The 27,271-nt window shown below is 32.0% G+C and overlaps 1 protein-coding gene and 1 non-coding gene across 4 annotated transcripts in view; both read right to left on the bottom strand.

Moving 5' to 3' along the window:
* Window positions 1–27,271, bottom strand: part of LOC100024704 (cytochrome b5 reductase 4) — a 103,405-nt gene that overhangs the window by 34,092 nt on the left and 42,042 nt on the right. For 2 of the 3 annotated variants that reach the window (XM_007484267.3, XM_056818558.1), the window contains 6 exons: window positions 26,299–26,325; window positions 23,890–23,944; window positions 19,172–19,229; window positions 17,303–17,396; window positions 15,280–15,312; window positions 12,655–12,777 (listed from right to left, as the gene is read on the bottom strand). In XM_007484267.3, the coding sequence (XP_007484329.1) occupies window positions 12,655–12,777; window positions 15,280–15,312; window positions 17,303–17,396; window positions 19,172–19,229; window positions 23,890–23,944; window positions 26,299–26,325 (390 nt within the window). The remainder of the gene's footprint in view (window positions 1–12,654; window positions 12,778–15,279; window positions 15,313–17,302; window positions 17,397–19,171; window positions 19,230–23,889; window positions 23,945–26,298; window positions 26,326–27,271) is intronic. The other variant, XM_007484268.3, reaches the window with a different exon arrangement.
* MIR7280 (microRNA mir-7280) lies at window positions 2,740–2,800 on the bottom strand. The gene has a single exon (NR_127475.1). It is a non-coding gene; the product is annotated as a microRNA mir-7280 (primary transcript).

Below are 27,271 nucleotides of genomic sequence, written 5' to 3'. Positions count from 1 at the left end.
TAATAATAAACAAAAGGAAAAGTATCATCCACACCAAAATGTTTATAATAGTATTTTGGGGGTGGAAAAACTAGAAACAAAGTGGGTCCTGAACAGGGAGCTTAGTAATTCATGGTATATGAATATAATGAAATACTTTATTTTACCAATAAAAAATTACAAATATAAAGAATTCAGAGAAACTTAATAAAACTTGCAAGAACTAGAACAAAGGAAGGAGAACTAGAAAAACAACTGTCAGTGACTACAATCACATAAAGGAAAACACTGAAGGACATCAGAATTCTGATCAATGCAGAGGCCATTTATGACTAGAAGAATGATGATGAAAAATGTTTCCTGTGAATTTTCTAAAAGGTTATAGGTACAGAATGAGGCACATGCTGTCAGATACAGGCAATGTGCTAATTTATTTTGTTTTAACTATACTTCACTGTGAAGAGGGAAAAGTTTTACTTGGAAATAGTGGAAGTCATGGGCTGTGATAATGATGTAATGATGTGTGTGTGTGAGAGAGAGAAACTTGGTTCCTCTGAACTAGAATAGTTCTGATATAAAATATCAACACTGCAATCATCTCTTAGCTATACACTTTTTAAAGTGTTGAAAAATTCAATGATTTAAATATTAAAGCTTTCTTTTCATTCATATAGAAGTAGAATTTTTTTAAATTTAGAAGAACAGAATGTGAGAATGATAAATTTACTTCAACTTTGATTCCTTATTTTTTATTCTTTATCCTGATTGAAGATTGTTCAGCAGAGTCAACTGTGTCTCAAAGAATGTCAGAAATCAGAAAGCTTATTGCATACTGAATAGAAATAACAAATATGTATCAGCTATGTTCTTTGAGAAACATTCTTGGGTCTCTTACATAAGAATGGACTGGTTGATATAATTGATTAAAACTTGTAAATTACGAATGTTACTAAGGAAGTGTGATTTCAATAAATAAGAAAAAAAAATTGAGCCATCTTCCTATAGCTGATTTTTGAAATAGAAAATTACTTTTGGGGGTACTGAACTTAGTAAACTAAATGCCAAAAAAAAAGAAAAATATACTCACAGATATAACTCCACTACAACTGTCTGCAATCTTGGGAGTTACCAGTTCTTCCACATATTTCCTCTCCATATAGTTCCCTACAGATTCTTCCACTTGTCTACATTAATCTTTTTTTCCTTTCCTGAAAAAAAAGTTCTTCATTGCTTTGTGCCCTAATTAGGTAATTATAAACTCAAGAAATCTCCAACAAATACAAAAGGATGGTTCTCTCAAATATAATTTTGACTATCTCAAACAACAAATAATAACACTCTTCATTTCTCCACTGATCCATTTATATATTCAATAGTAAGTGTGAGCTAGGTATTCATAACACCAATTTTCATCACAAGGATATTACTACCCATTTCTCTCATCAACTTGCTCTTGCTATAAGCACACCTTTTCTCTTAGTTTTCTTGGTTACTTTTAATCATCGTCATGGCCAACACAGCTAGTTTTAAATCTAATAATTTTTTTCATCTCTTTTCAAAGTCTTTCCCAAATCATCTTAGTTCAACAAATCAGTGAAACAAAATATATACTGCCTAAAACAACATGACTAGTGTACAGAAAACAATGCAATATGAAAGACAAATATTATACACATGTGAATTAATATGTATAATTCCTGCGCTCCACTGGTATCCGCAGAATATCAAGAGAGCTACAAGAAAATTCTTAGAATGATTGTTGGAACCAATATGAAGGATTTATGGCAGGTCATGGTCAAAAATCACATGAGATGAGAAGGCATAGATGGGTTATAATCTGTAGAACTGAAGGGAATATGTTTGTCAATGACATCATAGATCCGTTAAAGTAACAAAACTATACACAAGAACAATTAGATCATACAGTTATATACATTTCTTTTGGAATGTGTAAGTCAGACACTGAGCTGTGTAATAATACAAAAAAAATCAGAAAATGTAAGTTTCTTTTTTCATATTCTAAAATTAGGATGCAAAATATATATATATATTTTTAAAATTATGACAGTAAAACTTAATTCTCTCTTCGCCCCAATTTCCCCAATAATATACCAGAAGGAAGCTTGTGAAAAGCTTAGGTTTTAGAGAAAGTAGGTATATACATGTTTACCCAACTCATGGCTGCCCAGAGTATGGATTTTTTAGCAAGAACAAGGATGGAGGGGAGGTAAGGGAAGAGTTAAAAATAATGAGTTAACAGGGTGGGTACAGAAGTGGAGACAAGAGAGGGAAAGAAAGGATCAGAAGAGGGGAGAGGGAATTCTGAGAATACTAAAGGTAGGAAGCCATTTCATAACATTTATAGATCAACCTTCACCTCAGACACTTTCCTTTCCCATCAACGGGGCTGACTTCTTGGCAGTCAGTGACTGTGAGGTTGAAAGTAAGCCGTGTTCTTGGCATGAAGACCCATGGTAAATTCCCAACCCTGCAGCAGTGAAAACCTCAACCCTGAACATTTCTAAATACCCAATATCAATTCATTTGTGAAAAAACTTGACTTTTCTTTCCATCAAACATGCCTACCTCTCACAACATAATACTGATGAAGATTTTCCCAGGTAGAGCAGCAGAAAGAGTGAGTCCTTATAGCCTATGGTTTCATCCTGATTGATCCCGTCCAGCATGAGGTTGTCCATGTAGGCATTCCAGTTGGCCATAGTGCTGGGCTGTCTGGCTCTGCTGCTGCTGCGGACAGGGGGTGGCAGAGAGTTCGGGGCATGCGCTGCTGTCTGGGCTCGCGGCTCCGTGCTCTCTGCTGCCCTCGGCTCCGCTTCAAAGATGTTTAAAACACTTGAGAACAAACTGTTTTCAAGTACTTTAAAAGCATGCATTTACATAATAAAAATTAATGCCAATTACAATGGTAAGGAACACAACTCATCCATGCCTTCTCATTCTGTTTCTTATCCATGTCCTTCCAAAAATCCTCCAAAACCTCTACCTAACATATTTGATACCTAGGTTTAAGTCTTTTAATATGACTTGAAAACCAGTGTAGCACTCAAAGAGTGTTAGTTATCTCTGGTTCTTAGTAACAGACCAACAACGGGGTGCTCATATACCTGTGTATCAATCTAGGTAAAATATGTATGTGTTTGACAATATAGTGTTGAGGGGGGTCTCAGTTTAAATTATGCCTATTTAAATCAGTAAAGTCTTGGTGGGAATATTTTAAACTCACACATATTTTAGAACCTGAAAAGTCCTTAAAGAAATCTAATTCAAATTCCTACTTTAGAAATATCACTAGTGGTGGTCAGTCACTGGTCAAGGCAAGTCAGCTAAGTGAAGGATAAGAAGCTATAAATTCAGAAGGCCAAGGATCTAATACATAAGCCAACAGAAGGCAAAGGGTTTCTATTTTTATCTATTATAGTAAAGAAGCCAGAAAAGCTGTTAATTGTTTGAAAGGGTTAATCTGAGTGAGGAAAACAATAGACAGAAGAGATACATTCCCATTATAGGTTTAAAGAATGGGTATACTTTAATCTAGAAATTTAGTATCAATTAGGTATACTCTACCTCTTATTTTAACTGGTTCTATGAAAACATTACCAAAAGAAGGCCATTACACAGGAACAATAAGTATGCAACTGGAGTGAAGAATATAATGACTATAAGCAGATCAATGTTTTGGGAAGTTAATGTTGTCATCACACCATCACTTAAAAGAAGATAGGGCTCTCAGGATGTTGTCTATAGACATTATAGCAGGAGAGTTGCGAGGTTGAAGGGGAATTTAATTAACATCCCTATTTCTGCTGAGGGTATCACTATCATTCCTGTCACCCAGATTCATAATCTCTGAGTCAATTTTAATAATGCTTTGTTCCTCATTCCATATACAAGCAGTGGACAAATTTTGTCACTTCTACCTCTAAAACATCTCTCTCCTCATGTGGTCATCACACCATTTCTGGTCATCACTTCTTACCTGGAATACGGTATTATTAAGAGAGCAATAAGATACTAATTGACCTTTCTGGATTTATTCTTTCCCCTCTCCATTTGATACTCTACAGAGCTGCAAAATTAATATTACTAAAGTAGAAGTCTAACTATGACTGCTCAAGAAGCACGTTGCTTTAGTTGCCCCTAGGATAAAACATAAACTTCTCTGCTTGGCAATTAAGGTCCTTCCCAATCTGGTTCAAGTCTTACCTTTCCATGAAAATTTTTCACTCCCCCCCTTAGTAGACTACATTTCAGTCAAGCTGATCTAATTATTATTATTATGTGTATATAACATTTCATCTCTTCATCCCTGTGTCTTTATATAGAATATTCTTGTTGTGGATGCACTCATTCTTCATCTCTGCCTCTTAAAATACAACTTTCTCTTCATAGCTCATCTTGAAGTATGACTTATCCCACTAGTTGCTGGTACTCTCCCCATCAGAAACTATTTTGCCTATATTTCATATTTACTCATTTGCATTTATAACATTTCTCCTCAATGGAATGAAAACTCCTTGAGGGCAGGGACTTTCACTTTCATCTTTGTATCCCCAGTATTTAAAATAGTGCCTGGCACATAATAGGCACTTAATAAATGTTTGTTGAAAGGATATTACTGGAAAAGTACAATGTTGAGGCAACATCATATGGGATGTCTATAAATCAATCAATCAGAAATCATTAGGCAAAAATAAAACAACTTCCTTCGTTTTAAGGAATGTTTTAAAAGATTTTTTTTTCACAATTTCTGTCTAGTACTCCTTCTAATTAGTTCAAGTCAATGAGCTTCTAATATTCTCATGCAATCAACTCTTATGGACTAGGAATAATATAATTAACCTCGAAAGGAACAAAACACCTTCAAATACCAAGAATGTAGAGGAAATGTAAGTTCTCTACACTGACAAAATTATAGAATTTGAGGGAGCCTCTCCAAATACTGCATAAAATATAGCCAATCTTTATTAAGCACTCCCTACATGCAAGGCCCTGAGTTGGATGCTGCAGATACAAAAAATGAGATAGTTCCTGACAAAGCCTATAGTTTATTGGGGAATAGAATATAGTAAGAGGGTACTAACAACAGGGAAAGTTTTCAAAGACAGTAACACCTCAGTTGAATCTTAAAGGAAAACAAGTATTCTGAGGGCAGAGATGACAATGCATTCTGGGAAGGGGTTGGGGATCATACAAAGTCACTGGGACAAGAGAGGGACCACAGAGTTCACAATTTAGCTAACAGTCCACTTTGGCAATAAGCAATAGGCCTGAAAGAGACTATGATGAAGTAAGACTAGAAAGGTAGGATGGAGTCACATTGTGAAGAACTCTGTATTTTATATTAGGGGCAATAGATACATAATGGATTCCTTTGAACAGGGAAATGATGGGGTAACCTGCAACCTTTGGCAGTTATACATGGAAAGTACATGGGAGAGACCAATTAGGATACTGTTAAATAGTCTAGATGAAAGGTGATAAGAGCCTGAACTAGTTAGAATGGGACTCATGTGAGTAGAAAAACAAGAAAGGATGTAGAAAATTTTGTGAAGGGAAAACTGACAAATTTTAAAAGTACAGTACAGAAACAGGAAACTTAATTCTAGCTTTTCTAGGTTCTAGTTAACTGAGATATGTTTTAATAATTAATATAAAGTTTGTTAAGATTACCATGGCATTATAATCATCAAGAAATTATAGAACATTCTCTGAATGCATGATACTACATTAAGTATTCTATTATCTACATTTATCTATCCTCAAAACAGTTTTACAGATTTTTAAATCAAGTACAAAGTACTTCTGATGATAAAAGTAGAATAGACCTTAGGTGCTTTTGAAACAATTTAAACACTAAATATTTCTAAAGAAACATACATCTGTATCACTATGAATATCTTTAACCATCTTAATTGTTGTCAATAATTATATAGTCATAACCAGAAACAAAATTCTCAAGATAACTTCAGCTATTATGAATCGACATGGTAAACAAGATTCATTTAGAAGAAAAAAGGTCTAGAATCTAAAAGGAAACAATGAAACACAAAAATGAACACAATGCAGTATTTATCATATCTCAAATAATATTATTAAAAATTGTCATCAAAGTAATTTGTTACAAGTTAATAAACAGAAAAGTATTAATGAAAGAAACAGATAGGAAAGAATTAATATACAGAATACCCCAATATCAAATAAACCCACCAACAGATTACTGAAATAAGAACTCCCTTTTCGACAAGAACTTCTCGAAAAACTTGAAATAAGTTTGGCAGAAATTAGGTTACTTATGAGGCTGACAATTTATACAATATGCCACAACATACTCGAAATGGATTTTGTAGCTTTAATGTAAATGGTCACATCATACAGAAATGGAATAGAGAACCTTTTCACAACTATTAGCTAAAAGGAGAAATCTTAAACTAGAACCAGAGGAGATTATAAAAGACAAAATAGACAATTTCAATTCTATACATAACAATAAAGATAGCATAAGAAGATAAAACTCTTGATTGGGGAAAAACATTTGCATCACTGTTGGGAATCCAAAATTTATGTGGAATTAACACAAATATGTAATATAAAGAACTATTTTCCAATAAATAAGGATTTAAGGACATAAACAAGTTTTCAATCAATCAACAAACATTTATTAAGTGCCTTTTTGCCAGGCATTGGTGCTAGTCACTAAAGACACAAGTACAAAAGCAAAATAGTTTCTGCCTTCAAAAAGTTTATAGTTTACTAAGGGAATGCACGTTCATAAATACTTAAATACAAGACAAAGAAATGTAAACTATAAATGACCATAAGAAAACAACCCTCCAAGCTATTAATAAAGAAAAAAAGCAAATTATAATAATTCTGAGATTTCACTTCACATTGCAAATACATAAAAATGACAAAAAATGGTAATGGTCTGTATTGGACAGGCTTCAAATAATCAAAATAACCTTTTGGTAGAAATATGAATTGGTCTTTTGGACATGGCCTTGGAATTATTCAAGAAAAGTGGTTAACCTGTCCATACCCTTGGACCCATCTATCCTGCAACTAAGCACATACCCCTAAAAGGTCAAAAACAGAAACAAGAGTACACAATATATGAAAATTTTAATAGTAGTACTCTTAGTGGTATTAAAGAATTAAAACCAAAGTAAGTTCTCTCAATTGGGGAACTGTAGGAAAGATTCTAGTATATGGATATAAAGAAATATTTCTATGCAGTTAACAATGTCAAACATGAAGAAGTGAAAAATGGAAACATCTCCATAAATTAAAGTACAATGAAGAACCAAAAGGACATTTTGAAATAATCATAACAATGAAAATTAAAAAGATTGCTAAAAAGGAAGCCAAAATTTAAGAAAAAGAAAAACCACTGAGGGTTGAGAAAAAGCACCTTTCTCCATAAAGGCAGAGATGCAGAGGGTTGTCAAGCCAGATGTCATATATTTATGACACACATATATTTTTATGATACACATATATACACACACATATACATACATCTATATAAAATGAATGATAATGTCAGAAGTACTTGATGTATTTGGTATTTTTGCTTTGTATTTTTGCTTAAATATTTTTTTTGTTCTGTTACAAAGTAAAATGTCAATGGGAGTGTGGAGAAATGTAGGGAAGGAATAATTGTTCCAGAAACAAATGTAAAATAATAACAAAAAGTATCAACAGCAGCATGGTAATAGTAGAAAACATACTGAATTTGCAGTTAGGAAATCTGAGATTGATTCCCAGCTCTGAAACTTATCTTGTAGGCCATGTAACCTAACCTATAAGAAACCTGTAAGAGAGGTGTTGACCAGAACACTCTCCAAATACTTGTAAATGTAAACTATCTAGAGGAAAACAGTTGCTTTCTTAAGGACCTGAAAATTAGTTATGCAATGAGATATTAGCCACATTTTGTTTTTATATCTTTTCTTTCATCTCTACCCAGAAACATATCCAGGCAAATCTTAAAAATGAAGATAATGAAAATAACAGAACCAAAGGTTCCCATTAATGTAATCTGATAATAAGTTTCTAAAAAATTATTAGGTTCATTAAATCCTAATTGTCCTATAAAACAGGCATTGCTCCTACCATATTTATAAATGCTATCTCCTTTACTATCTTGCCTTGCTTTCTTCTGTTCTTTGTTGACATAAACTAATAACATAGAAATGAAAACCTACAGCAAACACCATCCACGTCTTCCTTTTCTATTTTAAAATAGTCTCCAAAATGGGTTTAATTTATATGCTGTACATTAAATGAGACACTTTTATCAGTTATTGGCTCCAAAACGAAATTCTGAATTCATGCCAATTTTCCACCAAAGAAATAAGCAAACCATCATGTCACCATACCCCCTTGCCCCATACTCAACAAATTCCAGTGGCTCCCTATAATTTCAAGGATCAAATACAAAGTCTTCTGGCATTCAGAGCCCTCCAAAACCTAGTCCCCATCCCCATCACCCTTCCAGTCTTTGTACCCCTTATTCATCAATGCATAACTTTGATGAAGCAATGATACTGGCCTATTCATTGTTCCTCAAACAAGATCCACTCTCTTATCTTTGTACTGGGTAGAAACAAATATTTTATGGGACTCAGGAGATGGACAATATTTTTTTCTTCATCTTTGTTAAAACATAATAATCACTTTAGATCTTAAATATAAATATATTTGGCAAGAATTATAGTGGATAAGAACAAAAGTGAAATAATCACTAACAAGTAATAATGAAATTAAAAGTTTCTTTACAATAGATCTGTTTATCTCTCTGCAGAAGAATTTCTCAGGCCAGTGTGGGCCACAAGAAGTATGCCAAGTTATTTTAATGTCCTATGAAAAGCTATGAATACTGTACTGGTGATTACATTTTCAAAATTACAGATGATTCTAGAAAGGTGTGTGTTTGTATGTATAAGACAGCGTGACAGACATAGAGGAAGAGATGACGGGAGAGAGAAAGATATTACAAAAGAGCCCTGATTAACAGCCAGCAATGAAAAAGAAATCAGTTCATTGTTTATGTTTTTTTCTTATTTAATTCAAAATTATTGTCTTCATTTTTCTTCCAATACCATAAATTAATCATTAAATTTTCTGGGAATAAATGTTACCTTTAAACATTTTTATGGTTGTCCTAGTAAAGACAGCAGCAATTATTTAATCAAAACTGGGATGAAAGCAAAAATATCAACACAATACCAACTAATTTGCTAATTTTGTATAGATACTAGCCCTCTCACCCGTTAGCTATTACATATGTATACGCAAACACACACACACATACATGTACATCTATGCATATTTTATCTACCAGAGAAAACTACTAAAATTGGAACTCACCCTCATCACTCTTTTAGAGTATGGATGCCTAAATCTTTACCCCAATAGATAAGTGGTGAAAGGCTATGAACAGTTAGTTCTCAACTAAGAAAAGCTAGTTATCAACAAATCATATAAAAAAGTGTTCCAAATAACTAAGTAAGAATTTAAGGCTAGGTTCCTGGCAAATTTACAATAATGTATTTCAATGATTAACACTTGTGAAGGTTGTTTTGAGGACCAAATAAGATAATAAATGTAAACAGTTTTGTAGGCCTAGAAATAATAAGTAAATTATTGTTACTATTACTACCATAATTATTATCACTGCTGGCTATCTTTATCAAATAGAAGTCCAGTTTGAGGGTTCTTAAATGTCTTTTGAAATTTAGGTTATTTTTATTTTTTTCCCTTCAGTTGCTGCAGGAGTCTGAAAATTTAAGAACATAACTTTTCATTGTTCAATCCTTTATTTAAAATGGATTTTCACTGATATTTATATTTATACATATATACATCTATAAATCATCTATACTTCCATCACTTCACTACCCCTTCCATAGAGCCTCTTTTTAACAATGAATTTTTAAAAAGAAAAAGGAGGAAGAGGAAGATTTAAAAGTCAGTAAAGCTAATCAATATATTTTTAAAAATTAAAACTATGCTCAGTGTTTGACATCCATGGACACCTTACCTCTGCAATGAAATGAGAAGAAATTTTTCTTATATCTCTTCTTTGGTACCGCGTTTTATTTGTAATTTTGTAGTATTCACTTTTATCACTTGTGATTATCATTCTTTCCATTTACATTGTTGTAGTCATTGCATAAACTATTTAACTGGCTCTGCTTACCATTATTTTCTAACAGTTTGTGTAAGTCTTTTTATACTTCTCTGTATTCGAGATGTTTGTTATTTCTTATGGCAGAATAATATATTTAATTATTTAGTAAATTGAAATTTTTTAAATCATTCCCTAATTGATGAGTAGCTACTTTTGTTTCTTTGTTATCACAAAAATCTATACAATAAATGTTATGGTATATATGGAGCATTCTTGTCCCTAGGGCATATTTCTAGGAAACTAATCAACAGATAAAAGAGTACAGATATTTTAGTCAATTTTAGATAAATTTAAATTGTCTTCAAGAACAACTGTAATAAATTGTAGTTCCATTATCAATGCACTAATGTGTGTCTTTCCACACCCCCTCTGATTCAATTTCAATCTATTGCTATATTTGTCAATCAGCTGGATATGAGATAAACTCTCAGGACTGTTTTCATTTGCATTTCTCTTATTATTTGGAGAATTTTTTCATATGATTTAAGAGTTTGCAATTCTTCTTTTGAGAAACATTTGTTCATATCCTTTATTCACTAGGAAATGGCTTTTGTTTTTATATATTTCTATCTATCTATATATTTCTATATATATCTATCAGTTGTTTATGTATGTTGGGTACCAAATCCTTATCCAAGGAAAATATATTTTTTTCACCAGTCAATGACTTCTTGTCTTATTATCCTGTATGTATCAATTTTGTTTGTAATAAAATTATATAGTTTATCTGTTATAATTTCTCTATCACTTATCAAGATAAGAATTCATCTCCTACCCAATAGCTGGGAAATGAATATAATCTGCTTATTTCTAAAATGTTTATGATGTGTAATCATTAATATTCAGGTCAGATTCATTTTGAATTTATCATGGTAAACGATGTAAGAAGACAATATCAATTAAATCTTTTTAAAAAAAAAACCATCCTATTTGTTCTTGTTTCTTTTCCCTTTCTCTTCCACTAAGAGTCTCTAAATCTCTAATTATTCTTCCATGAACTTCATTTTAATTGTTCTTCTCTGAATTTCTGCAGATCTTAAACTACTAAGACTTCTTATTCCCAAATCATCTAGTTGTTCTTGTTTAAGACATCTTTTTTTCATATTCTTTCTTCCATAGCCTTGGTGGTATTATTTTTTCTAGTTAGAAGATCCTTATCTACCTCTCTGCCAAACCTTATCTCTCAACTATTTTAAATCACTGCTAAAAATGCACTTTTTTTACAAGTAGTCTCCAGAGATTAACTATATTCATATGTTCATGATATTTATATATTCTGTTGGGATCATATTACTACTTATTTGTTAATCAATTTCCCTTTAATTTTATGTGGTTTATCCTGCACTAGAGTAAGCTTCGTGGGGTGGGGGTGAGGGGAGACAACCCACCAGTCACACTTAGTCAATACTCAATAAATATTACTGCCTAACTTTTTCCCCTTAAATTAAAAAAATAAATAAATAATGCCTTTTCAATAGTTATTTAGCTGTTTTTTAAAAGCATAATAAAGCTTAACTAATTATTATTCAATTTATCTATAGCTGAGTGGACTCCTACTGACATTTAGGTAATTTCATTTGCAATTAAGTCCTCACATTCTTGGAATGCATTTTACCCATAATAACATTTTGTAAACCAAAAACTTTTTATTAGGGAAGATTGGATAAATCTATTTTTATAAAGCTCATCTCATTAACAAAAGTTTACTAAGTAGATGACGTAAGAGTTTAAAATTCATCCCCATCAAATTATATGCAAATAAAGGGTTTATCATGTACCGCAGACTTCTTTCCTTCAATTTAATTCAAATGAATACAATAAGCACACTAAGTAACCAGTAAATGCTAGGTACTGTAGGTGTGAGATAGAAAAAACACAAGTCAAATTACACTCAAGTAACTTTCAATCTACTTGACATGTGCACAGATATGAAAATACAAAATAATTTTGGGAGAAATGTTACTAATTGAGGGAACACAAAAAAGGTCACTTATAGGAAATGTCCCTTGAGCTAAGCTTTGAACTAAGCCAAAGTTTTCCACAAATGAAGATGTGGATGGAGAGCATTCCTGAAAGAGGAAAAAAATCTGTGCAAAACATATGAAAGCAAAATATGGAATGCTATATACATGGAATAAAATTTAAAAAAAAATTTGTTTCTGTACAGCTAGAGAAGTAATAGCTGGGTACTAGAGAAAGTATTCTAATGACCAGACCAATTATTTTCACCTATTTGCTACCAGAAGCTCAGAAACAGAGAAAACTATAAGAAACAAGGTTTGGTAAATAAATGGTTTCTGACTCATTAACTCACTAAACATTGGTAAAAGGACACTTTGACTACTTAGATAAACCTTCAGAAATTTCAGCACTATCCTAATAGTCCTGTGTTCTACATAAATTTTGCTACTGACATAAATAATCAGTCTTGTCAGTATAGAATTCAAAACACAACATTATACCTGTATCTCTGTGTGCAGTAAATGAATTATGATTCTCCAGGGGATGTCCAAGATACTTCCAAGAGATATTATCTTTTTTCTTCAGAACAATCTCTACTTTACCCGTTTTTTCTGCAACATGCACTAAAAATAAATTCCATTAGTATGTACAACTGGGATTATAGTTTATTTTAGCCTACCAAAAGTCATCTCTTTAAAAAAATGATAAACCAGTCTGTTCCAAACATATTAATGTCACAGACTTGTTATATTTCATGGTAAAAGAAACAAATATAAACTCATTTGTGTTTTGATTATATTTTCAACAAAATTCTTTCTGGTTCCTTGCTTCTAAAAGATTATGCCCCAAATGGCCTGAAAGAAACTAAATTTACCTGCTGGATTCCAAAACCAGTACCCTATCAGGATAAATCTTTTATTTGTGAGGTCCTAAGATCCTTTGTCCAAAGTTGAAGCATGTCCAAAACAAGTCCTATCCCAGGAACCTCTATTTTCTGATGCACCAGGAAAAAATCTCCATTTTGCTTGCTTCAAAAGAAAAAGCTTCTTTTTTGGTAAACATTTAAGTTTTATCACTGGATCATAGCTCTAGAGGTAGAAAGGACTATGGAAATAAGCTCATGATCTCAGAGATTCATTCTTATACCTCCCTTTGGGCTTCTCAGAAAACCAAGGTGTGGTATGATTCTCAAATCCTGCATCACTTTCCTTTCACACCCAAGCCATTCGCTAACCAGCATAGAAATAAAGTGTTGCAGGTTGACCAGAATAAGCTTTAAAACATATGTATTCCCCACCCTACTTCTGCCCCAAATGTGTTTCTGATAAATCATAGGCAGAATAGCATGTTAATGAATAAAAAAGTTACTTATAAGAAAGTATACAACTGACTTATTTTCTTTTTTTAATTTCAAATTTAAGTAAAAACTTTTTTCCATGGTTACATGATTCATGTTGTCTCCCTCCCCTTTTTCCTCCTCCCTCCCAGAGTTGATAAGCAATTCCACTGGGTTATACATATATTATCACTCAAAAGCTATTTCCTTATTAGTCATTTTTCCTAATAGAGTAATCTTTTAAAACCAAAACCCCAAATCATATACCCATATAAACAAGTTCTTTATCTAGATGTGGATAGCATTCTTTCTCATATGTTCCTCAGAATTGTCCTGGATTTACTGCATTGCTATTAGTAGCATATATGACTTATTTTCTTTTGAAAGGTGGCCTTAAAACTTCTAGAGATAATCTATGGCTGAATGTCAGTAAATATCAAGGAAAAAAGTATTTTTCAAGGAAAACTGGCAAACTAGCAAGTGCAGTTTAGGTTCTTACCACACCGGATATAATCCTTTATGTAGGCCATTTTCAGAACCAGGCTAATTTGTTTCATAATCATATTAATCTATCTATATTAAGCTAATTGCTCAAGGGCCATGCTAATACAAGTTTAGTCAACATGCTTAGGCTTGCCAATTAATTAACAAAGTTAAAAATCAGACTTAAACTAAAATAATTCAATGAACATTTGAAGGTTCTAAAATAAATTTAATTATCTCCTTTTAACATTTCTTGGATTTATTACATAGGTACATAAGGGAAAATTGAGACTACATAGGATAGGCAGGTGCAGAAATTAGTTAAGTGGAGAAAACAGAAAGAAGTGCATTTGTAGGTAAATATAGCTGAATTAAAAGTTTGAAAGCTAATGAAAATTTCCTTGAAAATACTTTTCAAAAAAACATTTATATGATATTTTTAAATGTTAAACACTTCTTGGCACATAAAATCTGCTCATCACAACAAAGTATTTTGTTATAGTTACAGAAGCACTATTAGTTTTATAAATATATAAACACAGTGCCATTCTTTTCAACTTGGAACCAAAAATTATAGGTCCACACTGGATATAGGACTGGATACACAGCAAAATATTTTATAAAATCTAAGTATTCTTGATTAAACACATTTTTTAAAAATTTTGTCAAAATCCTTACCTTCAGTCTTAGAATCAATACTGTATATTGGTTTCAAGGCAGAAGAGCAGTAAGGGCTAGGCAATCGGGGTTAAGTGACTTGCCCAGGGTCACACAGCTACAAAGTGCCTCAGGCCAGATTTGAACTTGGGACCCCCTGTCTCTAGGTTTGGCTCTCAATCCCCTGAGCTACCCATCAGCCCCCATCAACGCACTTTAAATTCACCATTATTAGCATAAAATATGCTATTACACATATGTTAAATATGTATGTGTACAAATGTATTTACTTTAATAAAAATGATGGCAGCTCCAAGAGGGAGGGGAAAGGAGAATGGAAAGAAGGAAGTGAGAAGGAAAGAACAAAGAAAAGTGGAAGAATGGAGAAAAAAAGAAGGCATGAAATAGATAAGGGTGATGAATATAAGAAAAGGAAGAAAGGAAGTAAAAAAAGGAAAGGAAAACAAAAGAAATAAAAATGGAAGTGAGGGAGGGAATAATATAGCTCTTGAATTTGAATTTCTTAAGATTTGATGATTTTTTAAAACAGCTTAGAATAAAAGTGTATTTTAGTACATATGTAAAAAATGTTAATAACAGTAAAGCTATTGAATAGAATGAAGGAAAATATTTCATTTTATAAGCTTACCAGTAATGTCCTCTTGAATTTCATGGCTCAATTCTACAACAGAAATATCTTATTTAGTTTTCACTTCCATAGACCAAACATTAAATCTACAAGTATCAGAAGAGGCCATCTTAGGTTCTAGTAGTATAATATGCTCCGATTATCTTAAATGATAAAAAATTTTGAGAAGTCAAAAGATAGAATTCTGTTCAATCAAAATGGAGAACAAAGCCATTTTAAAACATTTTTCTTCAGTATGTCAAAAAAATTAATATATTCATTTAATATTTCCAATAAATTGAAGAGCAAACTCAATTTTCCACAAATGAATGCTATAAAGCTGCTTCTCCCCCTACTGCCCAGCTGAGTTCCAGGCCACATAATGAATGAATGAGGCAGGCATACAGGCCCCAAAATGGAGGACTAAATGCCCATAAGCATGTAGAAACTTGCTGTTAAAAATCCAAATCCAAATTAGTTCTTTGTTGTATTTCAAATGCAAAAAATAATTTCAATTTCTTTTCAATAATCTAAAATCAACCCCACTTCATTAGCATGAAAAACTGAGCTGCCTATTTCAAAATTTTATAACTTTTGATTCAATTTCAACAACAAAAAATGTTTATACCTCTTTTTTATGTTTCTTATTTTTCTGTACCTGTACCTGGTGAATTTTTCAGTTATACATCTCACAAATTATCTAGGACATATCTCATCCATAAAGGCTATTAGAAAAAGATAATGTCACAATGAAAACAATTTCAATGCTAATAACTAATATTTTCTAACTATGAACCTGGGCACACAGGATAAGCAAACTTTCTTTTGGAAACCTCACTAGGTTTTCCATTAACACTGAAAAAACAGAGAAAAAGAAAACTAGATCTAATGTATTTCTGGATGAGAAGTTTAGATTCAAGACTGCCTGACCTGTTCCTTTAACACTATGGGAATTTTTAAAATAATGATTAACTCAGACCAAGTGCCAGGCTGAAGACACTTCTTTAACAGAGTAAGGAGTAGTCAGCATGATGCTAAGTCAGCAGAGACATCTTAGAGCTTCGGCCATGTTCTGCAAAAGTAAAATGTAATATTCTGTAACTAAGAATAGATGCTAAATGTATCATTACCAAGACTTCTTTAAGAAAATGAAATACTAAGGTATTTTTTCTATAAGCATTCTGTGTTAGTTGTCTGTTCTCACAAATTACTATCCTTTCATTTCCAAGTGAAAAATGAGAAGCCAGAAGCACTAGAAACAGGTGTTCAGAGGGAAAAAACTGGGAAGGAGAAGGAAAAAAATCTCATCTTGTATACTAGCTTATTTGTGGCTCACTCCTATCTGGTAATAGAGGAGAAGAGACAACACAACAAAATGTCAGGATTTGGAGGAAGGTGGTTCAGTTGAAACGTATAACATCATTTGAGGACTATGAGTTTCAAAAGAATAACAAACTTCATTAATGCCAAACTAATAAATATTTGTATTTTATCTAAGTGTTTCAACATGGAAAACTACATTAATTTTTTTTTTAGCATTCTAGGGTAGATGGAGAAAATGGAAAAGAGAAAAAGTTAAGATACTAAAATAATAGAGAAGTTCAGAATGATGAACAATTAATGGCCATAATAAATAAACCTTTACTATAGATACTTACCATTTATGGACTTTGATTTTAATCAAGTTCCATTTTATTTCTATATAATTAAAGAATTATTTTAACCAAAAGTACTACTGGGTTAAGTTTGTGAAGTATTCAGAAATTTTACTTAAAACCAAATAATTATCATATGTAAAACAAAATGTAGAGCAAGCATGTTGTGGTCATTAAAAACATACACACACACACAAAACCTTAAGAGTCTAAAGGCCTAAGCTGGGCTCAATCTTTCATATTTGCTAGCTATTGAACCATGGAGCTCATATCGCTGAGCTTCATTTCCCTTTGTAAAAGGGGAGTAATAAAATATGAACTGTGTATTTTATAGAGATGCTGTGCAAAGAGTGAGCTAACAATAGTTTCATCCATAAAAATGCACTTACCAGTATATAGAAGATATGAATGATCCTTGATAATAATTTCCGCTCTAAAGGAACCATCTTGATAGTCAACTATTACAGACTCTAAATCCATATCCTTAGACAGAAAACAAAAAATTTTTAAGGTGATACAATTATAACTTTTAAAAATCCTCAATGCATGAACTTTTCCAGCAAGTGTAGGACAGCAAAAAACTACCAAAAGTCAAGAGATCTGTATTATGGTTCTGGGTCTGACAAATCAGGTTAAGACACTTGGTCCATCTATATCTCAGTTTCCCTACTTGGAAATTAAGGAGAGTTGAAACTAGAGAATCTATCACTTTCAGTGATCACAGCAAGGATCCTCATTCCATGCAGTCTTACCCCTATCTGGAGCTTCAACAAGACATTTAAACTTGAAAATCAAGGATAAAGCTAATGAACTACATGTAAATAATGTAAATGCCTAATTGGGCAAACAAAGTGGGGAAAAAAAGACCCTAACACAAACCAAGGTTCAAGTATACTAAAGTCAGAGTTTAAAATTTCCTTCTTGAGTTTAATGAAACTTTGCTTTCAGTGTTATTTTTAGGACCATTAACTACAAAAAGCAATAAGCAGGGAAAATGAAAAGATACCTTAATTAAAAATGCCAAAGAATTTTGCTTAATTGAAAAGACTATAAACCATTTTTTAAATACCATTAGGAAATACAGTGTCCACTTTGCTAAACTGAAGACCATGATTATATTAAACCAACAAAAGTACATACCTATTTCATTTCCCACAAATTTAACCTAGGCTTATAAAGTTTTCAAAAGATCTCATCCAAAAAAAATTTTTAGAAGTTCATACTTGTTATATATACTGGGTACAGGTCAATTTTATATTTATCATCTAAAACATACCTTCCTCTTAATTTTTTCCTTCCCACTCTAACCCACAAAATGTATTTGCAACTAGTGTCTCATTAACCTAAAAGGCATCATGGCATAGTAAACAGTGCTGGATTTGGGAGTCAGAAAGACATATTTAAGACTCAACTTTGAATTATGCTGGTTATATGTCTTTAGGCAAGTCACTTAAGCTTCAGGCAACTAAAAATTATCTAGGAGAAAAATGAGCTTCAAACTCCAACAGGGGATGAATTTCCTACATCAACAAAATTATAAATCCTTTATCTACTGGCATATATGTTCAATTAATATGCCTAAAGGCTATCAAAAGCAAGAGGTGGTAGCAAACTTGTGGGTCTTTGCTATCCCTGCTGGAGCAGGTAGTAAGGGACTGAGAAGTAGCAGGCCTTGTCCCTTTGACTCTGTCAGATTGTGGCAGGCAAGTATTTTTAGACAGAACTCTTTTTGCAAGAGTCAATTTGTGCTAGAAGATGACAAGGAAACCAAGCCTCCAGCAGAAACTACTGCATAGTCCTAACATGAAGTTATGAATGGCCAGGATGGCTGACTTAGCTCTGGGATTGTAGCAAGAGCACCAGACTTCTGTTACTTCAGCTATCTTTTAAGACACATAGAGATCTCCAGAAGTTTGCTGGCTATAGAATAGAAAATGTGGAAATGTACTGATGTTCAATCTGTAGTATACAGTTTATATCTGAGACTTCAATGGCAGGATTGTTGAGAATAAAGGAAACAGCATTCCTCTGAGATGCTGGTTACCCCTTCTCACAAATCTAACTTGTGATTGGGAAATATGCTATTTTCAATGGCAGCTTTAACTAATAGATAGTCTCATTTGTTCTATAAACTATGCTGATAGGATCTTGTGCTATTTTTTTTTTGTTACAAATGAAATCTAAACAGGGGGAAAATATAAAAAACCTATTAGTTTAATTTCTAGATTTTTTTTCTCTGATTTCAAAGAAACATTTACCTTCTGTTTGGTATATGTGACAATGGTGACTAAGGATTCTGTTTGGAACCAATCATAGCTGTAAGAGATTATGAAGAAAAAAATGTTTAGATCGCTTGATTTAAACAATCCTGTCCACAATCATAAACAAGAATCATTACATGTCTTAAAAGTTTCAATTTTCAGGAAAATATGTATCTTTTAAAACTTATACTTCATATGAAATCTGCCTCTTCACATTATTACATGATGTACTTAAATTACTTTTTTAAGTAAAGTCTTAGACCCAGGTTTCTAAGTAGATAATACTTTCCTTTTCTCAAAAGTAGACCATTTTACTAAATCTGAAATGGTCTACTTTTCTGTGTGTCAGTAACTTGGATGAAACTTAGAAATTTTTGACACTTTACCAAAAAGAATTTATTAACATCTACTCCATCTGAATAATAATTAACAAATGTCCAAGAACATCAAATTTGGTAAGGTATTATTTTATAATCATACCATAGTAAATAAATGTCTACATCTCAGAGAAAATGACTGACTAAACATCAAATTAGTGTTAAAGTTGTGAGATTTATTTTTCTGCTCCTCAGAAATGTTTAAAGAAAAAAAACTTACCATTTGAAATGGGAAGTTATATTTAATACCTGTATGTTTATGGTGCTATAAGTAGTACAGACAAAAAAAAAAGAACAAGGATTGCATTCTTCCCATTCCACTGAAGTGCTATTTGTTAGTCACCCACTACACTGCCCATGAGGATGAAAATCAGTCCATGCTTTCAATGTGGCAAGGAAACACTTCAGTTTATAAAAGTTAAAATGCACTTCCAACATACTCAACATAGAACTAAATGTACTATTTGAAAAACAAGAAGGGAAAAATACAAAAACAGAAAACCTTCAAACTTCACAACAAAATAAAACCTATTAGAAGAGTACTTAAATCAGTTATGAGACCACTGATTGTCTTAAATCTATTATTTAATTGAGACATGAAGTGAACTAAAAAATAAAAACTACTTTTCTGGTAGCCAATTTTCCATTTCAATTAGCTAAAACATAGCCATACAGCTAGAATAAGCAAAAGGATGTCTTCCTGTCAAGAAAACCTTTCCATGAAGTAAATACACATAAAACTGGTACGGAGATAGAGTCTAACCCTTCACTAAAACCTAATAATGCCTTAGAACTCCATACAAATTAAGGCTATTAACTTAAGGGTCTTTGGTTATTTACTCTTAGCAATGTCTAGTAGACAATGGCTTTGAAGCAGATTAGAAACAAAACTGCTAAGAACTTTGAGGAAGAAATGACTGTACCACCTTCAATAATTCAACATTTATTCAATAAAAATGTATTTTTACCTACCATATAATGATCTTGTGCCAGACATCTTAGAATTCTTAACAAAATAAAAGAACATGATACATATTCTGGCATGTGTGCCAGACTTTGAGAAAGCGAAGCTTAAAGAGTTGAAAAGCAAAAATTACAGGCTTTAACATACCATCCCTTTCTAGAAGGGAAATCAGCTCTGACAACCAAAAAATAAATATTATAAGGAAGAAAAGAAGGCACTAGCTACAAAGGGACTCATTGAATGACCATACAAGAAGTCAAACCAGGGACAAAAGAACAAAAAATGAATGGAGTAAAGTAGCATAGAAGCTATTAAAATCAAGAACAACTTTAGGTTGTTTTATCTCGTACTAAATGCTAGGAGCAACAAAAGAGTACTTACAGCTAGGTTAAGACAAGAGAAAATCAAGAAAGCAGATCACATGGGATGAAATGACAAATGATTGCATTTAAAGAAAACAAGTTAGACCATCTCAAAAACCTATTTTGTTTTTTTTTCTCTAATAAGAGAACAATTTCAAAATGGGCCAAAGAAAACAAAAGAGTTAAGAGGAAATTGGAACTAAGGGTTTGTTAGAAAATAATAAGAGAGCACCTAGAGCACCTTCAATAAATTTGAATAATTAGGTTCAGAAAAACTAAATTCTGGTCTGATCATTAAAGAATCATAGAGAAATGCAGGTGCTATAGATTAGGAGACAGGCAAATAATATCTCAATTTTCAAAGAGGGCAGAAGATTAATTTTTGAAATTATTGAGTATGCTTTCAATTCTTGGATAAAATCTAAAATGTATTATAAATAAAACATCTAGTAAGTACTTAGACAAATGAATGATATAATCATTAGGATGCAGCATGGGATCATAAAGACTTAAGTCATACAAACCCTGGGCATACAATATCTGTAAAGAACAAAGACAAAAACAAAGGGCTAATATGCAACAAAATATTCATAGCAGCACCCTCACAGTCATAAAGAGCTATAAACAAAGCAGGTGTCTGTTGATTTGGGATTGGCTAAAAAATGTCTGCCTGCTAAAAAAAAGTAATAGGAGGAATTCAGAGAAATATGGGAAGGTTTGTATGAACCAAAGTTCTATAAGTAGAACCTAAAAAAATCAAAATACACACAATGACTATAACAATGTAAATGAAGAGATCATTAAAAAGAAGTTAAATTCTGAGTAACTGAAAAACCAATGAAGGTCCTAAAAAAGATAAGAAAACATAACTTCTCCCCTGCGCAGTGACATGAAGGACTTCTAAAAGAGAATATTATATACTTTATCAGATATAGTCAATGCACAGGATTCACTGTTTTTCTTTCTCATAAAGAAGGATTCAGTAGGGATATATGGGACTAAAATGACTGGGATACAATGGCAAAAAGCACCAATAAAATACTTTTAAAAACTAAGTCATATAAGACTAATCTCTCATCCCTTTTCTTCTAAACAGGGTAACTAGACCAGTAAGATGAAAGACAACAGTATGGTGGGTAAAGAGCCATCTTTCAAATCAGGAAAATTTGGCTTCAAGTTCAACACATTATCTCCTGCCTCCAACACATACTACCTATATGCTTCTGAATAACTTAATTAAGCTCTAAATACTTCAGGCAACTCTCTAAGACTATAAGTGGTATAAGAGTTGCTAATCTGCATAAGTAGGAGAAATCTCCTCACTGGGAACTCCCTACACTAGTGAAATAAGAAATCTGGAAAAAGCACGACTTCCATCTAGCCCTGCCCTTACCATCAATAAAGCAACAAAACTCATCTTAATGACAAAACAACCACATCACCTGCTCACATTTGCTTCATGTTTTAAAAGGTGCTTTCTTCACAAACCTGGTGAGGCTGGTAGTTAAGTATTATATTCCTATTTTATTAATATAGGATCCAAGGTTTAGATAAAATTGCTTAACCATATGGCAAATACATTACATATAGATTTTCTGCAAAACATTTGACAAAAATTTCTCATGATATTCTTATGGACAAAGTAAAGAGATATACCCCTTTTTTATGATAAAATGATTAAGGTGGGTCTATAATTGACTAAATTACTAACTAGATACAAAAAATAATGATTAACAAGACGATGTGACTCTAAAGGAAAATCTCAAATGGAATTATAGAGGGCAGTCTTTGACTCTGTTCAGAAGGCATATCAAAATAGTAGATGATATAAAACAGAAAAAGATGAGCTAATACAATAAATAACAGAATCATGTAAAACAAAATTTCACAAACTAGACTTGGCTAACTATAAGAAGACTCAATTTAATAGCATTAAGTTCTACACTTAGGTTTTAAAAAAAATCAACTGTATAAGTACAGCATGGGATTAAAATGAGTTACCAGTATGACATGTGACATGACAACAATATCAACTATCCTCCCCCACCAAAAAAATAAAGAGTCCATTAAGCTATATTTGCAAAAGGAGAGAGATAACTACTCCACAGTACTGTGCCCTTTTGAAGACATATCTGTAATATTATTATTAGGCACATCTTGGGGGTGGGGATGAAAGGTGACAGCAATTTTAATAACTTGATAGCAAGAAAACTCTTAATCATGCCATTTCCAGGGTCAGTTGTAAGAAATAAAGAACGTAGTCTAAAAAATAAAAAGTTTCAGATGATGAAAGAGGTTTGTAATAGTAGTCTTCAAATAAATGAAAAAGACTACTTATAAAGAAAGGTAATTAAATACATCTATACCTGTCCTAGAATCAAAAAAAGAAACTTTAGCTCAACCTAAAGGGAAAATTCCTAACAATTAAATCTGATTTAGTAGTGAATTTCTATTTATCAGGAGTTAAAACAGTGGTCATATGAACATGAAAAAATATCATCAAAAGGAGAACTATACTTCAGATCAATATGGAAATAAATGGCTTTTGAAGTCCTTTTCAACTCAGTATCCAAAACTCTAGAAGCATCAGGAAAAGACTATAATAAGTGAGAACAGTGAGGTGAGAATTAGAGCAGATTCAAAATTATGAAAAAAGTTTAATTTTGTTCATCATACTGTTTAATAATTATAAGGGATGGAAGTGTGCAGCATACTTTAGAAACATTTCTATCAAAAAAATAAATTCCATCGCTTAAAAATGAAAGTTTCAACTTATATGGAATATTCACTGTGAAAAGTAGCTCATTCTCCCCTAACATAAAATAAATGAAATTTATTGTATATATTATATGACAGCAATAATAGGTGAGGTAAATTTTAATATATTATTGTGCTTCATAAGTTATTGAAAATTTTTTAAATTGAAAATTTGAAGAAATTCCAAATCTACCATATGTACTTTGTAAATAAAATTTATATTTATCTCACTCAAAATAAAATAGCAATACTTACCTTGGAGAAATTTCTTTGGCAGGTAAATCTGATACTTGGCTTTTGAGAAGTATGCCTAAAAAGAAAATAAATTTTAATAAATGGAAATTTCACTAGCATATTAATATAGCTCTACTAAAGCAAAATTAAAACATCTGAAATTGTACAGAATAAATTCTAAAACCCAAAGACCCTGGTAAAGAATGTGTACTTTAAGTGCATACAGCAGCTCCGATTCAACCCTAGATATTTTTTTTAAGTCCTATTCTAATGTGGAATGATAGTAACTTTGGGTTCTTAAAAAAGCTAGATAAGTGATAAACAATCTCTGGCATTTTCTATCTAGTTTTGAGTACAGGCCCAGAGATGAACTTTTGTATGTGACTTTAATCCAAGCTAGCTTAATCTGGAAAGGTTCAACACCAGGAAACTGACAGTGATGGAGTTTTTTCTGCTATATTGTTGACAAAGACAATTTATCAAGGTGCAGAAGGGTTGTGTGATCTGAAATGATAATGGAATAACCACAATAATAATACAATCATGACGTATTTAAGTATATGTGTGAGAATCACAAAAATTAAGATGAATCACTTCTAAAATGACGATCAAAATATATTCTATTATGTTAGAATTTCAAAATCTTCAACCAATCTCAGAAGTGCTCCTATTTTTAAAGAACCCCAAAACATCTAAAAAGCACAAGTATATGTGCTTATGCACCATTGCTTAAAATGATCTTCAATGGTTCTGCAAACTCATCAGTATGGATATGTGTCAGAGCTCTTTGTTATATAACATGCTGATATTCCTAACATTATTCACTGATTTTTCAATTATGTGATAGTGGTTCTTACAATTCTATTCTATGAACTACTTTCATTCATTTGACACCATTCATATATACATTAAACCTTCTGGAATATCACTATACTTTAAATGTTCATATATGTGCTAATAAAACTCAAAGCTTAAATATAAAATATACCTTAAAAAGACCCATTTTTGGTGACATTTTTAATCACTTTATAGATTACCACAGAACACAATGAGCAACAATCATCTATTTCCAATACTAAAGCTGTCCCCCCCCCCAACCCCCTTTCTTTGAGCTCTCCCTTGGTTTCAAAAGCTCAAATTGTTTCATACAACATTCGCATTAAAGAAACCATCTTCCGGTTCATATAGATGAACAAAGTTTAATGATACTTTTAAAGAATAATGGCATAATACATCATTTTCACTCATATTCTTTCCCTCTTAGATATAAGGAAACTGAAATTACTAACAAATAAATAATTTTATATATACACATATATAATAAAAAAACATAGCATGAAAAAATCTTTAATGAAAAGAATATATTTAGAAATCAGATTGTAACAAGAACATCCTAGGAGTTCATTATTGTTGGACTAAATAAATGATCAGCAAAAGCATGAGGCCTGCAAATCCAAGTTAATATCTATACTAATGTTAACCATATATTAACATATAAGCAAAAATCTGTCCTCAAAAGAACAAAAGGATATTGGTAATAAAATTAAAATATAATGATTGAAATAACTATAAAGTGAAGGGAAATTTTCTGATTGTGAAATAATTTTCAATCCCAAATAAACAAACATTTTCCTTTTTATCTATGGACCTACTGGTTCAGGAAAGAGTGGCAAACTTAGTAGAAAAAAAGTCTGACAGAGATACTGTATTCAAACTATATCTCTGACTTTCTGAATAACCTTTGGCAAATTTATTAACCTCTTTGGGTCTCAGTTTTATAAAAAGAAGAGTTAGACTAAGTGACTTCTAAGATCCCTTCCAGCTCTACATTTAGGATCCTATGTAAGAATAACAATAGGAAGGTGAAGGTAGGTTAACTGAGGCACAGGAAAAATGCCAAAGACAACAAACATGTCTTTTTAAGGTAAGAGCAAGAAAAACAAACACTGAAGTGAATAAGGAAAAGATAGGTCTAGTGCAGGGAAGATTGTCCAAAGCTGAGAGACAAAAGAGAGAGGACCAAATAACTCATTTTGGTCTGAGAAAGGTTGGTTTTCAAATTTAAAAGAGCAGAATAAACATCTTAAGTATATATAAAAGATACTATTAAAGTATTATATAGTCCAGCGTAAGGGAAAAGTAAGTAAACACTGTGAAATACTAGAGTCAATGGTATTAATTCAGATAAGCACTAGGTGTTGGTGATATTATAAAAAGAATTTCTATATGGGTCAGAGTTTTTATGAAATAATCACTTGCCCCGGTCAAGCCTAAAATTCTAGGATTCTCAGTTCTGAAACGTCCATGGCATTAATTAATTAATAATTAATATCAAGGAGACAAGCTGTTTCCTAAGGAATCCACAGAAAATCATTTTTCTTAATTATGTAGGAATAAAAATAAGATCTAATCTTCTTTGTAAAGACTTACCATTTAAAAGTTTCTTCTCATGATTTTCTACAAGGACATAAAAAAGATAAATAAAAATTTTAAAGGATTCTGTATTAGACAGAAAGTAAGCAAATGCCATCATATAAGAAAATGGAAAAGGAAATCAACTTTTGGAATGGACATGCTTTAAAACCAAATCTGAAACAAAACAAATCTATGAGAATTAAATGAAGTCAGATAGCAATAGAAATGCACTTTACCTAACAACTAATTAAGTATTAAACATTGACCTAAGAACTTGGGTATTCTTTCAAAAGTAGCATCACAGGATCAAAGATTTTAAGAACTTCAAAGAAAATCTAGTCTAATCAATCCTCTCATTTACATAAGGGAAAATTGAAACTCAGAAAGCTCTAGTGACTTTGTCCAAGGCCACAAAAATAGTAAATGGCAAAGCTGTGATTTAGACCTTGATGACCTGCCTTCAAATTTAGCACTCTGTACACGGTAACATACATTCTTTGTTTCTCAAATAGCCAAACATCCATATGGGAGAAAAATGCTCCATATCATTAATGGAGAAATGAAAATTAAAGGAATTCTGAGATTCTATCTCACATCCATCATTGTGGCAAGGACAACAAAAAAATAAAATGATAAATTGCGAGGGGGGGGGAGGGTCTATGAGAAAACAGAAACATTTATGTACTGTTAGTGGACACAACCATTCTGGAATTCAATTTGGAATTGTATCCAAAGTTATTCAAGAGTACATGCCCTTAGATTCATCTATAGTGTCCATTTTCAAGAAATCAAAAAAATAGGAAAAGATATACTCACTTTGGCAGCATATAGAGAAATAGGAAAAGATTAAATATATAAAAATATTTGTAAAAATTCTCTTTATGGAGAGAGAAAACTGGAAACTAGGAAGATGTGTCCAACTACTGAAATAATCAGAGAATATCTCAATAAGCTGTGGCATATCTATGTGATGAAATGCTACCGTTAC

The sequence above is a fragment of the Monodelphis domestica genome, chromosome 2 (assembly GCF_027887165.1).
Source record: "Monodelphis domestica isolate mMonDom1 chromosome 2, mMonDom1.pri, whole genome shotgun sequence".
Taxonomy (NCBI): Eukaryota; Metazoa; Chordata; class Mammalia; order Didelphimorphia; family Didelphidae; genus Monodelphis; species Monodelphis domestica.
The sequence above is the reverse complement of the archived record's forward strand: the minus strand, read 5'-3'. Positions and strand labels throughout refer to the sequence as shown.